The sequence below is a fragment of the Schistocerca nitens genome, chromosome 1, assembly GCF_023898315.1.
Source record: "Schistocerca nitens isolate TAMUIC-IGC-003100 chromosome 1, iqSchNite1.1, whole genome shotgun sequence".
Lineage (NCBI taxonomy): Eukaryota > Metazoa > Arthropoda > Insecta > Orthoptera > Acrididae > Schistocerca > Schistocerca nitens.
Window position 1 is genome coordinate 1,042,167,118 of NC_064614.1, and position 14,688 is coordinate 1,042,181,805.

Here is a 14,688-nt window from a genome sequence, read left to right on the forward strand (position 1 = left end):
CAGTAGACTGTACTGCTGAGAGAACATCTCAATTATTATCATGAAGAATATAGCTATAAAATTCTGCACAAGGCATATCCATGGAACTAAACTTGACCAGTAAAATTAATTTCAATGGATCTGTCAACAAACGGAAAAAACAACTATTCAGTAGATACATTGCTACCAAGAACCACAAAGAAAAATTGGCAAATTTTCAAAATTTCAGAAAATGGTTTGACATTTTGGCGCTTTTTAAACAAAGGACACCACTGTTGGCCTAGCTTAGAGTTTTTTTTCTAGGACCATAGATTTGGCACAATTCTTGATGTTGCAGAATTGGTCAAACCATTTCAAATAATCTATTTTCACACTTCTGGTTTGTAAGACCTGAAGACATGGAAGAATATTATCAAAGAACAGATTCTTTACGTCTTCTTCTTTAAGTCATTTGAAGAACTTGAATTCTTCCATTGGCTGCACCCAGTTTTCTAGGTATTTTGTGCAAAGATGTCTTTCCAAGTTCATAGCCCTTATTCCCCAAATTAATGTAGCAATCAGACACTGCACATTTAGCTTCACTTTTGTTTTGCCCAAATACAAAGCATTTGTGGTTTGCTTTTATTTTGTCTGAGAACTTGCACTGCCTTTTTCTGCTGCCACTATTATTTAACTTAGAAGACAACATACTTCAAATCAGATAATAACTAACAAGCTTTTGTTTCACAGCATGGAAATATCACAGCAATGCTATACAAACTACAATATCTTGACTCGAGGTATCACCTATGTTGACTGAAAATTTCGAGACAATGCCAGAGAAAATACAATACCTCGAATCGAGATATTGTATATATCAACTATGAATACAACACTCTCTGACAATTATGTCATTTGTAGCAGACCTTGCGAAAAAATATACAGCCAAATGTGTGTAGCTTATAATTCAGTCCAGTTACACTACAGTGAATTTCATCAGATGATAATATGCACCTCCAATAACAAAAAGCTGCACACTTTCTAAAAAACAAAAATTCCAGACAGGCATTAAAAAACGCACCGAGAAACTGGACATGTCACTAAAAAGCCAGAAGATTGGTAGCCCTCTTTGGAGGGTATGGATGTAAACTGAAGTGTAGAGTGTAGCCTTGTATTGTGGTGAAATGTGGGAGATTAACAGTTCAGGCAGAACAAGAACAGAGCTTTCAAAGTTTGGTGTTCCTGTAGAGTGTTGAAAATTATGTGGGTTGATAGAATAACTGATGAAGAGATACTGAAATGAATTAGGAAGAAAATAGATGTATGGCAGGACTTGGCCAGATAAAGAGATTGGTAATAGGACATATCCTGACACATCAAAGAATAGCAAATTTGCTAATGAAAAGAAGGGTAGAGATAAAAACTGTAGGGGTAGATGAAGGAATTACTACAATAAGCAAGTTCAGATTGATGTAGGATGCAGTAGTTGAGCAGAGATTAAACAGTCTGAACAGGACAGACTAGCACAGAGAGCTGCGTCAAACTTGTCTTAAAATTGAAGACCACAATAACAATGACAATTTCTTCAAGACAATTTTATGTTACATCTGGTTATGGAAATAACTATTTGGGCAGCCAGAAAACTGTTACCAGTGTGGAAAGTTAGTTTCTCCTGAAGTTCAGCTCAAGCTGAAGGAGGGATCATATTTACATTTGCTCTATTAAATGAGTCAGTTGGCATCTTCCACTGAATGAACATCCAATTGATTTTGTGCTTTTATTAGATATCTCTAGCTACAAGAAAGTAGTGTTAGTATTTATGTAATAAGAACCCAGAGACCCATAAATTCACTTGTGTATTTGAGGAGGAAACATTAAATACACATACATACAACAAATAGTAATAATAATAATATAAAAAAATCACACCACGTGCTAATGGTACTGCAAAATATTATGAAACAAAAAGCTAATGACGCATCACATTCCTTTTGCCCAAACTCTTTCAATAAGCATGTGATATTTCCCAGTTTCTAAGCCAGTCTCTACAGAATGAATTAAATTAAGAAAGTATTTTTGGTACGACTCCATAGCCAACTGCAACAGTCAGCTTTTTGGTTTATTCTCAGTATAATTGCACAGTTTCAAACTCAACCCATTTTCAAGTACACTAAATGTAAATTATGATGCAAAATCATCAAACTTGAGAGCATAAATATTTCCATGGTGGCTTTTGCACTGTCTTGTATGCAAATACATGTCCTGAGAACAATATAGTTAATATAACTAAAACTGTAATGTAGTATCAGTGAAATTGCACCACAAAAATGAGGCAGTACTAGCTTCGATATGAGAAACTGTACACAGATAGATAACTTTTGTCCAGTAACAATACAAGCTTTTAGTACAGAGTTATGACATCATGCCATAAGATTAAATTCACAGTTATTGTATGTCTAAATAACACATATCTACAGTTACTGCTTAGTTTAGGGCTCAAATTGTAAAACTGAAATGAGAATAAACCAAGAAGTTGACAGTAGCAGAAGATTGTGGAGTAATTTCAAAAATTTCTAGCAACTGTGGACTCATTTTCAATGAAAATTATATAAGTATGTTCTCACATATAAAGCAAGGAAACACACACACATATATTCAGCCAAAAAGCAGCAGGTGCCTTGAAACAATCACAAACACTTGATTTACTCACCACAGATGTCTGGTTTTGTACGCAACCCAGACAGTTTCGAATTTGAGATTTTGGCCTGTATGTAACCCCAACTCCATCTGAGTCATTCTCCTCGTCAGGCTTGAATAAACAGTAAGCAAGACCAGTGGGTAAACTACATGTGGCATGCACTAAATATTAGTCTTTAAGCTTAGCAGTAACGAGGCTTGTTGATGTTAGCTGAATACTTGTCAGTCATTACTCTTATGAAAGTCCAAGAGTGCAGGTCAACTTTGCAGTGACTAACAGTTGCTTTGACGGGTGTGTACAAAATGAAATTCTTATAACAAATTTATCAACACGATTAGAAATCCCAGTAATTTGCTTCACAGAAGTGATGTAGTACTAGCTTCAAAACGAGAAACTGCACTGACACAGGGAATTCTTGCTCAGTAATTATGGCCCTTCCATGTGGTGTGAGTATATTTATTCACACGGAAATGATTTTCACACAGGGCATATTTACCTAATTTGTAGAAATGCTTAAATACATGGGCATTGGTGGTAAATGCCAAGAATGATCTTTTGCATTACAACTAATTATTATAATAGCTGTAACATTAATTTGTAAATATAAAGCCTGAACAAATTTTGTTAACTTTTGTCCTGAGAAACTGTAACTATTAAATTTTAAAATGGGAAATAAAGATGAAAATATTGAACTGATAAAGCAATTGTATGTAGGATCAGATAACCTGTTATGCTATATAATAATTGTACTACTGCAATTCACTCTCACAGACTATAATATTGACATATTCTCTTCACTATACAACATACTAGATTCCCATAATCAAAAGAAAGTGAAAGGTACACATAACAAAGTTTAAGCAGCCAAAAATAATTTAGAAACATACACAAGAAAATTAGAATAACCTCGAATTAAATTTGTTGACAGTCTTTAATAAACAAACGAAATGGATAGATGAGAGGAGAAGTAGAGCTGTCACCTAATGTGCCCCCATCAGCACCAACACTGCCACTATCGTCTCTTCTACAAAGACCACCACCACAAATACCACTGTCTCTTTTACAAACACCAACACCATTAAATTAGTCACTCTTGTTCATCTCTGGTGCTACAAGAAGAGGCATTAGGATGTCACAGTTTCTGATAGCTTCTCATGTCCTTTTCTTCAGATAAAAACATGACATGATTGAATGATGTAGATTGCTAAAACAACATTCTCTTAAAAGGGAGAGATTTTAAACCAGGAAAGAGGAAAAATGCAGTATTTTCTTGGTGCAGAGTTGTGAGGAAGATGAAAAACATTAAGTGCAACAAACAGCAACACCCAAGAGAGGAAAAAATTCAAATCTTTGAACATTTATTTTACAACATACAACTGGACAAAATGAAGAAATGGAGAACTCATATAAGAAGAGATTACTAAGTATTCTGGACTGAGAGGGACACATCTCCTTTCTGTCTGTCTCCTAGGGTTAATTGTAGTGTTGATGAGTTCTATTACCATAATTTCTTCCCTTCTTTCTACTGTCCCTCATTTTGTTGAATCTTCATTTTCTACTGCTTAGTGACATGATACTTCATGTACTGTTCAACCTACCTGTCTTTTCCAGCCCCACTTTCCTAATTTATTGACATTCTTCCATTTAATAATGTTTCACATACTTTTCAGGATTTTAAACCTATGCATTACTCATTTTAATTTGTGTATTTCAAGCCCTGGGATAGTAAGGGCTTTTCACATCCTTTTCCTCATTTCACTTTTCCTCTCTCTCTCCATCTCTCTGCTCTCCCCCCCCCCTTTACTGATGAAGGAACTTACTGACTTTTTTATTCTGTTATGTGGATGTAGGGTGACCATCTCTCTTGTATTTGCCAGGATCTTCTGTGTTATAGCAACCTTTACTTAACCCTCCCAGCTCCCTTACTGACTGGCTGTTTCTTCCATATATTTCACCAGTAGTCACTGTTGTAATATTAATCCCATGAAGTACTATCCATAGTTCAATCTCCTTCAAAGATCACGAAAAGTTTTCTTGTTGCAATAGACACTATTGTCCACAGAGAGTCTTTTTCTGTTTGTGCTTCTGCAGAAAGAAGATGGTTTTACACAACAAATGAGTCTCATTACAGACTTTTGCACTCCATAAACTTCTTCGAGGTTCGTGGAGTTACTCCAAAATGTAACATAACAGAGTAAAAGTAAGAAAAGTATGTCAGTTTTTTTAAAATATTTATTTCTTCATTGTCATCCAATCCACTGAAATGTGACGTAGTTGTCCAGTTTAAATTTAATGTGATTAAGTCTCCTGTTGTGACAGTGCCACTATGTCAGTATGCGAACATGGCGATAGAGGCGCTCCGCAGCTCGGCCGAGTGCGGGAGCGCCACCTGGCTATGAACGGCGCTGGCCGCATGTCACGGCACGGCAGTCGGATAACAGATACGAAGTTAACAGCATGTAACCCGCTATTGTTTCTACTTTTGTATATCCACGCAATTTATTAGTGATTAAAGGTTATAACACTTTTTGGCGACGAGGATGGGATATTTTTTTTCCTGCTTTGTGGGATTGTGTGTTCGTGTCGGGGCAGACATGGAACAGCTTCTGCAAGTGCTCATTGAACAACAAACACAGCTGACGGCTGCTATTCAGGCGTTGTCGACATCGCTTACTCATCGTCTGTCTTCCTCTTCTCCGCCTCCGTTCCCTCCTTACAACGAGGCCGCTGAAGACTGGGAGGATTATGAGAAGCGTTTGCGGCAACACTTCTTGGCTTTCGGCGTTGTCGATGCTCCTATGTGTAAGTCGTTATTTCTATCTTGGATTTCCCCACGGATCTATCAGCTGCTATCTCAGTTAGCCCCTCTGCGGGAACCTGCCTCTCTGTCCTTCCAGAAAATGTGTGACTTATTGTCTAACTATTACCGAAAAAACACCCACGTTGTGGCCGCCCGCGTGGCGTTCTACCGGTGTCGTAAACAGCCCCATCAATCTTACCGGGCTTGGGCGGCGGAACTACACGGTCTGAGTAGGAAATATCAGTTTGTCACGGACACTCATCATGAGTCTTATGCTGATTCAATGGTTCGGGACGCTATTCTACGGCTTGCTCCTGATAAAGAAGTGTGGCAACGTGCCTTACAACTGCCAAACCCGTCGTTGTCGGAAGTTCTCAGCATCGCTCAATCTTGTGAAGTGTCTCACGCTACTGGTGCGCAAATAGACGCGTGGTGTGATGTAGGCGCCATACAGACCACTTTCGACGTGGACAATTTGCCTGTTTCACAGGGGAACGACGATGTGGCGGCGGTTCACTTGCGTCAACAGCGTCGCGTTGGGCCGCCACGCTTGCAGCGAAAACAGCAACCACAGAAGCAGGTTCGTTCCGCACTTCCTTCTTGTCCACGTTGTTTCGTACAGCATGATAGGGCCGCGTGTCCAAAACGTTGGGCCACGTGTAATTCATGTAGGAAAAAAGGCCACATTGCTTCTGTGTGTCAGTCCCCTAAAGTTCCTGTCGACGAGGACGAGGCATCGGACTTGGATGTTAACTGTGTGCTTTCTCAACCAAATAAGTTGTTTGTTACTGTTCGTGTTCTGGATAAAGACACTCGCATGCAAGTGGACAGGGGCTCTGCAGTAACTCTCATTAATTCTCGCACGTATTTGGAGTTGGGCTCCCCTCCCTTGTCTCCAGTTACGCGAAATCTACGAACTTATAATAAGCAGAAAATTCCTATCGTTGGCCAGTTTGATGCTTCCACTGCCTACAAGTCTGTTGTTAGGCCCCTCACGTTTTATGTCGTGGATCATGCGGGCACTGAAAACCTGTTCGGTTATGATGCTTTCCAGTTATTCGGGTTCTCCATTGATGATGATGTGCACCTCATATCTGAGGATATTCCGTATCAACAGCTGGATGGATTGTGTTCTGAATTCTCGTTCGTGTTCTCTGCTGGTCTGGGTCGTGCCAAGGATTTTGAAGCCCACATTACTCTTAAACCTACAGCTCGCCCTAAGTTTTTCCGGGCACGCCCTATTCCGATGGCGTTGTGTGCACCTGTCAAAGCTGAGATAGACAGGTTAACAGCTTCGGGGATTCTCCTTCCTGTTACCTCCAGCGAACGGGCATCACCAATCGTGGTGGTTTCTAAACCAAACGGGAGTCTGCGATTGTGTGGTGATTTTAAAGCCACTGTCAATGCTCAGAGCCTCATTGACACTTATCCTCTTCCCCGTCCTGAGGAATTATTTACCAAGCTCGCTGGGGGCCAGTTCTTTTCCAAACTTGACTTATCGGAGGCGTACCATCAGTTGCCGTTGGATGCGTCTTCCAAGGAATTTCTCGTCATCAACACTCCTTATGGGTTGTATCAGTACCAGCGGTTACCATTTGGCGTCACTAGCGCGCCGGCCATTTTTCAGCGGTTTTTGGAACAGCTCACGGCTTCCGTTCCCAGCTGCATCAACTACCTGGATGACATTGTTGTCACGGGGGACTCCACTGAGAAGCACCTTCGCAATTTGCGTTTCCTGTTTCGGGTTCTGCATTCGGCTGGGTTGAAGTGCAATCTGGACAAGTCACAGTTCTTCCAACCCTCCATTGTGTATCTTGGTTTCCATTTGTCCCGTGAGGGTATACGTCCTCTACGACAGCACGTTGCAGCCATTACCGCTCTACCCTGGCCGTCTACGGTCAAAGAACTTCAGGCGTTTCTAGGCAAGATTGCTTATTATCACAAATTCATTCCATCCGCAGCGGCGGTGGCTCATCCTCTGCATCAGCTGTTATGCAAAAACGTTCCTTTCTGTTGGTCCGACGAGTGGGAGCAGACTTTTGTCCGCCTGAAGGCTCATTTGCAGTCGGCGCCTTGTCTTGCCACATTCTGTCCGGGTCAGCACTTGGTTCTGGCGACTGACGCGTCACAGTATGGCCTAGAGGCTGTTATCGCCCATCGGTATGAGGATGGGTCAGAACGACCCATCGCCTACGCTTCCAAGACCCTCAACGATGCCCAACGGCATTACTCTCAAATCGAAAATGAGGCGCTCGCTATCATTTATGCTCTAAAAAAGTTCAGCATCTTTTTGTATGGTTCTAAGTTTCACCTCATCACCGACCAGAAGCCGCTGGTCTCTCTGTTCAGCCCATCGGCGTCGCTTCCGGATAAGGCAGCTCACCGCCTGCAACGTTGGGCCTTATACTTGTCTCGTTTTCACTATGAGATCCACTATTGCCATGGCCCAGCACGCCAACGCTGACGCGTTGTCGCGTTTGCCGATGGGCCCCGACCCAGTTTTCGATCGAGATGAACTACTCTGTTTCCACATTGATGAGGAAGAACGTCGTGCGGTCGAGGGTTTTCCACTTCCAGGTTCACAGGTCGCGTCGGCTACTGCGCCGGACCCGGTCCTGCGTCAGGTGATCGGTTTTGTTCAACGGGGTTGGCTGGACAGGACCAAGGGCCGGGCATTGGATCCCCTTCGCAACTACCATGCCTTGCACCTTTGTCTGTCTGTTCATGAGGGTGTTGTTCTTCTGGCCACGGATGGCGCATCTCCACGGGTCATGGTGCCAGCCTCTCTTCGCAAAGATGTTCTCAAACTATTGCATGAAGGCCATTGGGGGATTTCTCGGACTAAGTCCCTGGCCCGCAGGCACATTTATTGGCCCGGTCTTGATTCGGACATCGCCCACATGGTCGCTGCGTGTGGTCAGTGTGCTCAACAACTGGCTGCACCCCGTACAATGCCCTCTCCGTGGCCCGATCTGGCGCAGCCATGGGAACGGGTGCACACTGACTTTGCCGGCCCCTTCCTCGGCACTTATTGGCTACTGTTGATTGACACCTTCTCGAAGTTTCCATTTGTTGTTCGATGTCCATCACCCACCACTGCGGTGACAACGCTGGCTTTGTCCAAAATCTTTGCGCTAGAAGGTCTTCCATCCACGATTGTCAGGGACAATGGCCCTCAGTTCTCTTCGCAGGCCTTCCGTGATTTTTGTACTGGACAAGGGATTCATCATGTTAGAGCACCGCCCTTCCATCCGCAATCGAATGGGGAGGTCGAGCGCCTTGTCCGCACTTTCAAAAGCCAGATGAAAAAATTCCTTAGTGATTTTTCCACAAATGACGCTCTGTTGCAATTTCTGAGTTCTTATCGCTTCACGCCTCTGGGTGATCGCAGCCCTGCTGAACTCTTGCATAGCCGCCAACCGCGCACTCTACTGCACCTGCTTCACCCTGTCAGGCCTTGTACTGTCTCCCCTCGTGCGGGAAAATACTCGGTGGGCGCCGACGTACAAGGGTATGGATCTTGCCCTAAATGGATTCCAGGGGTGGTCCAGACTCTTCGCGGCCGCCGGCTTTGTGAAATACGTACGGATGACAGCATGGCTGTTTGCCATTATGACCAGATGCGCCCACGAGTGGTGGCCACGCCGGTGCCACCGCCCCTTCTTTCGCCTCCACCAGCCCGAGAAGCCAGTCCTGTCGCTGCTGCTGATCTTCCGCGCGTGTTGCTGCAGCCCACATCGCTCCCGCTTCCGAGTACGCTGGAACCGGCCCCAGTCACGATGCCGCCTTCTCCGGGACCCATCTTGCTGGAGCACACCCCCAGGTCCACGACACCTATGGATGCTGCTCCGGAGTTTTCACCCATCATCTCGTCCAGGAGGCACGTTCCACGTGCAAGCTTCCATCCTGTACATTTTCGACCATACTCTCGTGTTTCTCCTTGGGATCTTCTCGGGGCCTCCCAAGAGGCCATGGATGTCTCCGCACTGTCCGTGTCTCCAAGGAAGTGAGTGTTTTTTTTCAAAGGGGGGAAAAGTGTTGTGACAGTGCCACGAGATTTAAAAGTGCTGCTACGTCAGTACGCGAACACGGCGATAGAGGCGCTCCGCAGCTCAGCCGAGCACGGGAGCGCCACCTGGCTATGAACGGCGCCGGCCGCATGTCACGGCACGGCAGTCAAATGACAGATACAGAGTTAATAGCATGTAACCCGCTATTGTTTCTACTTTTGTATATCCACGCAATTTATTAGTGATTAAAGGTTATAACATGTCCCTTAAACATACATTAAAATCACAACCACATTTTGCTCACTTCCCTTGCAACCATGCCCTATGTGTGCTACATACTCGATGCAAGCATTTTTGGAATATGTACAACTTTACCATTTCTTTCACATTGAATTTTTAAAAGGGAACTGATTGCTAAAATAATCAGAAAAATATAGAAATCCGCAATCATAATGTGCGAAATTTAAAAGAATACAATGTTACCTGAAAATGTCTGGTAATATGAGGTGGCAGTTTATATTTTTATACTTATTAGTGGTGCTTCGTCACAGACTGATGATTTTTTGATACATCACATTATAGGAAGAAGCAATCCCCCCCTCCCCCTTCTCTATGTGTGTAAAACCTGAAGACTGATAGAAGAGGGAAAAAAGTACTGTGATATTTTTGCAGAAGGATAGCAAAGGATGCGAGATAGGGAGACAGTTTCCCTTAGACATGGGAATAATTGGAAATGAGGGGATTGCAAAATCTAGTTAATAGGGTGGACCCTACAAATGTACATAATTCAGATCCATCCTTGTTATACATTTGTGATCATGTAGATTGTTATTACACCAGATTTTCTCCTCTTTTGTTATCCAGGTCCCTTCCCCACATTTTTTCCCATCTGTTTGATTCACAAGACTAGTGCAGTATTCTAGAATGCTACAGAAATTCTTATTACTAGTGATAGTAATAAGAATTTCTTTAGCATTCCAAAATACATTATCCAAAGACTTTCTGCTATATGAAATCGACTTTCCCTATTTATATGACATGCCACTTGCTTCCACTGTTACATTTCTAGCAGGTGTTTCAGATCTCATACACTCACAGTAACAAATCAGTGCACATACTCAGTTACATCTTTAATTAATGATTGTAAAATAAAAAATTGCACGCTTTATATATATTTTCATTTGTGTTTATCGATATGTTCATTTGTATGTGATCATCTACATTGCTATTTATTTCTCAACTGTTGAAATTGAAGACGGGGACTTCTTACGATCAACTGTTGAAATTGAAGGGGACTTCTTACGAATCTTCAACGATTACGGAAAAATTTCCGGTGGCAAAAAATCATCCAAATTAAAGAATTTTATGATGGCACAGCATTTCAGTTTAGCAAATTTAACAAAACCCACACAAGACAGTTGTTTAAAAATCCATATAAACAAAACTATTCCACTTCTCAGTTTGATATGAGTTATTGCACAACATGCAATAAAAAAAACAAAAGCCAAATTCCACTGATATCAATGCTATCTCTGTGTTCAGATCAAGAAATTATTACCTAGCCCTCACATCATTATATGAATGACTGATTTATTGTTTTATACATTTTATATTAGAACATTTAACACTTATCCCTGTATGACTCAATTCTTTGTTAAGTGGAAATTGTCGTGGTATATATATTTCACATCCCAATCACCCAAAAGCAATGTGAATATTCAATACTCTGCCATGTGCCATGCAAGACATGCATCTAAAACTTAAGAGTACTGTACAGCAGGTTTCATATTTAAATGTAAACATACATACAGCCTAAATATTCACATAACAAAATGTGAGTTTTGGTTACACTGGACAGAATGAATGTACGTCATTTTTCAAACACAGCAATGTCTTCCTAGTAACTGAAAGAACTGTCAAACAGAATCATGCAAATAGCTGATCAGCTCAAGTGATGAAGCAGAAAATGAAAAGACTGGAGAGTGGAAACAGATGAGAAAGTAAGTAATATGGTGAAATGAATGGGTAGGTTGGAGAATGGAAACAGATAAAAAGTATATGGATTAAGAAAAATGGATAAAAGTACAAGGCATGAACCTGTAATTAAAGTAACAAGATACAGAGCAGCAGGATAGAAAAGAGAATAAGATGAAAAATTCACAAATAAATAAATAAATCTGAGAGAAGAGGGAAAAAAAGTACTGTGATATTTTCGTAGGAGGATAGCAAAGGATGTGAGATAGGGAGACAATGGGGTTGTGAATATGTTGTGTACAGGTGATTTTTGTCTAGCGACAATTAAGGCCCAACAGTTTACAAGAACATGAAGAGAGATATAAATAAATAATAGTATTAGTGGCAGTGGCAGTAGTAGTAGTAGTAGTAATATAGTACAGACATTTTCATGTGGCAGTTGGCTACAAGTGTAAATTTAGTAACCAGAATTGAGTGAGACCGAAGCACACCGGCTGACAGTGTCACCAGGGAATCATCAGTACATTGCAGACACACACAACAAGGATGACTGACAACACAGACCACAAGGCAAAATACTAAAATCACAGAGAGAAACCAATTTGGATACCAAGAGCAATTATGAGTAATAATGAATAGAAATATGATCATGAGTGCTGTCGGAACACAACTACGGTCTGAGCCCCAGCACTGCTGGCTTTAAAGGATCACCATGAGTGCCAATAGGCTGGTGCAGTGAGTATCACCTGCACATAGCACAGCGGTGGTGACAGCAGCACTCGCAGATTATTGGGGCGCTGCCTAGTGGCTGTCATCTACGTCCACGCCTGCTGGCGGACTGTCAAAATTGTCGGACGGGGACACCAGAGTAAACATAAGAGATCCTAGATTGACAAAGGGAGAGGAGAAGTGTGGGGGAACAAGGTTCATCTCACTGCTGCAGGGCTGGCAGCCATCACAAGTGTTTTGTGCTTAAGTATAAACAGAACTGGGACATGCTTATAGGGATCACCAATTTCTTCTAATCTTGTATTTGAACTTTTTGATGTAATAGACACTTCATTAATTTCAAAATAAGAAATGAAAACAATCAATGCACAACAAAAAGTAAAGTGGAGAGCTCAAAGCAAAGGGTAATGGCTACTACGCAACTGCTTCCTGAGGTTGGGAAGCTCGTAAATGGAGTAGTTCAAGCTCAGCATCTACCAGCATCTGATGCAATCACATATCAAAACACCTTCCACCTAAAACTGCTGTACAAAAATCTATCCACAGTACAATAGTGGTGGTGGTGGTGGTGGTGGTAGTAGTAGTAGTAGTAGTAGTAGTAGTAGTAGTAGTAGTAGTGATAGTATGACCTGAAAAGAACTTAAAATTGCTACCATTTAACAAAGTTTAGAGATGCAACCATTTTAGTAAATGGTTGATAATCAGTTCACCGATTTGTTCTGATATACATTTCCAAGTGTATAAGTCAATCCTTGTGAGAATGTATTGTTACAATGCCTAAGTGAAAAAGATGTAGGTAGTGAGGCACATTTCTCAACTGACACTTGCTTTCACAGAATTACTTTCTTCGAATGAGTGGTGACAAGTTGTTAGACCAAGTTTGTGTGCACGAAAACTGTAGGCATATGAGACAGTCCATGTTGATAATACCAAAAATCAAGTCACTTCATTCATGCTGAGATCATGCGCACATTTAAATATGATTTACATGAGGCTGGTGACTGGGGAGACAAGGCATGGGAGATTTCTTTCTGGACAAGGTTGGGAAGGAAATTTCAGTCTGTGAAGGCCTCCGTGAGACCCTTGACGTGTTTGGAGAGAGCATCTGCTTGTTATTACAGACAGGACAGCCATGGAGGCAAGGTTTTAAGGAAGGGTTGTCTTGGTGTGGATGAGTGGCAGCTGTCAAAAGGGATGCTGTGGATGCTGCTCTAACTCCTAGGATGCAGGGATTTAGTAGGTTTGATGTGGATGGAGGCACTGATGTAACCAGTCTTGAGATGGAGATCAACATCAAGGAAGGTGGCTTCTTGGGCTGAGGAGGGTCAGGTGAAGTGAATAGGGGAGAAGGTGTTGAGGTTCTGGAGAAATGTGACAGTATGTACTCACCCTCAATTCAGATCAGAAGATGTCATGAATGAATTTGTAACATGTGAGGGGTTTGGAATTGTGGATGGTTATGAACGATTTCTTTAGATGGCAGCCTATGAATAGGTTAGCACAGGATGGTGTCATGCAGGTGCCCATTGCTGTACCATGAATTTTTTGTAGGTGATACCTTCAAAGCAGAAGTTTCATGCAGGCTCTTATAGTGGTGGTGGATAGCGGTAGTCCAAGGTGGAAGTATGAGGTGAACAGAGGAATGAGATTGTAGTCTTCGAGATAGTCAGGCACAGGGGAAGGTAGCATTCAATACCAGCAAGGCCACAGGCTTTGGGGATGTTAGTGTAGAGAGAAGTGGGATAGGCAGTAACGAAAAGAGTGCTGAGTGGTGAAAGAACAAGAACAGTGAATGTAGTGGAGGAAATGGGTGGTGTTTTTTTTATATAGGAGAGTAGGTTACAGGAAATAAGCTGAAAGTGTTGGTCCACAAAGGCAGAGATTCTCTCTGTGGGGGCACAATAACCATCCACAACAGTTTATCCTTGGTGGTTGGGTTTATGTAATTTAGAAAGCTTGCAGAAGGAAGGAGTGCGAGGGGCAGTGGAGTTGAGGAGGAAGATAGACTCAGGGGAGAGATTCTGGGATGGGCCTAAGGATCTGAGGAAGGACTGGAGAGCCTGCTGAATATCTGGAATAGGGTCACAGTAGCAGGGTTTGTAGGTGGACACATTTGTCAGCTGGCAGAGGCCTTCTGCCTCTAATGACTATGATTCATGACCACATTGATGGAGCCGTTGTTGGCAGATATGATTATAAGGTAGGAATCAGATTTTAGGTGGCGGACTGTCTTTCTGGGGATGTGAGGTTTGTTTGCATGTTAAAGCATTTGGAGAAAAATGTTGAAGTAAGGTTAAAGGTTAGAAAATTTTTGAAAGTTAAAAGAGGATGATTTGTGGGCAGTGGGGATGGATCACAGTTAAATGGAGGAAGAAATTGAGTCAGGTAGGGTTCAATATTAGGTTTGACTGAGTCTGAATGGTAGGACTAGTGGCAATAAAGAGTTTCCACTCTAGGGACCAGGAGGTGGGGATAAGACTTTTAAGTCGTCCAACATGACTGAATTTTGCAGTGCATTA

General features: G+C 42.1%; 1 protein-coding gene across 1 annotated transcript in view; it reads right to left on the reverse strand.

The window, feature by feature from the left end:
- The window catches only part of LOC126238016 (potassium channel subfamily T member 2), a 1,051,128-nt gene that overhangs the window by 17,892 nt on the left and 1,018,548 nt on the right, over positions 1-14,688 (reverse strand). The window contains exon 23 of the mRNA XM_049947763.1: positions 2,669-2,767. Within this exon, the coding sequence (XP_049803720.1) occupies positions 2,669-2,767 (99 nt within the window). The remainder of the gene's footprint in view (positions 1-2,668; positions 2,768-14,688) is intronic.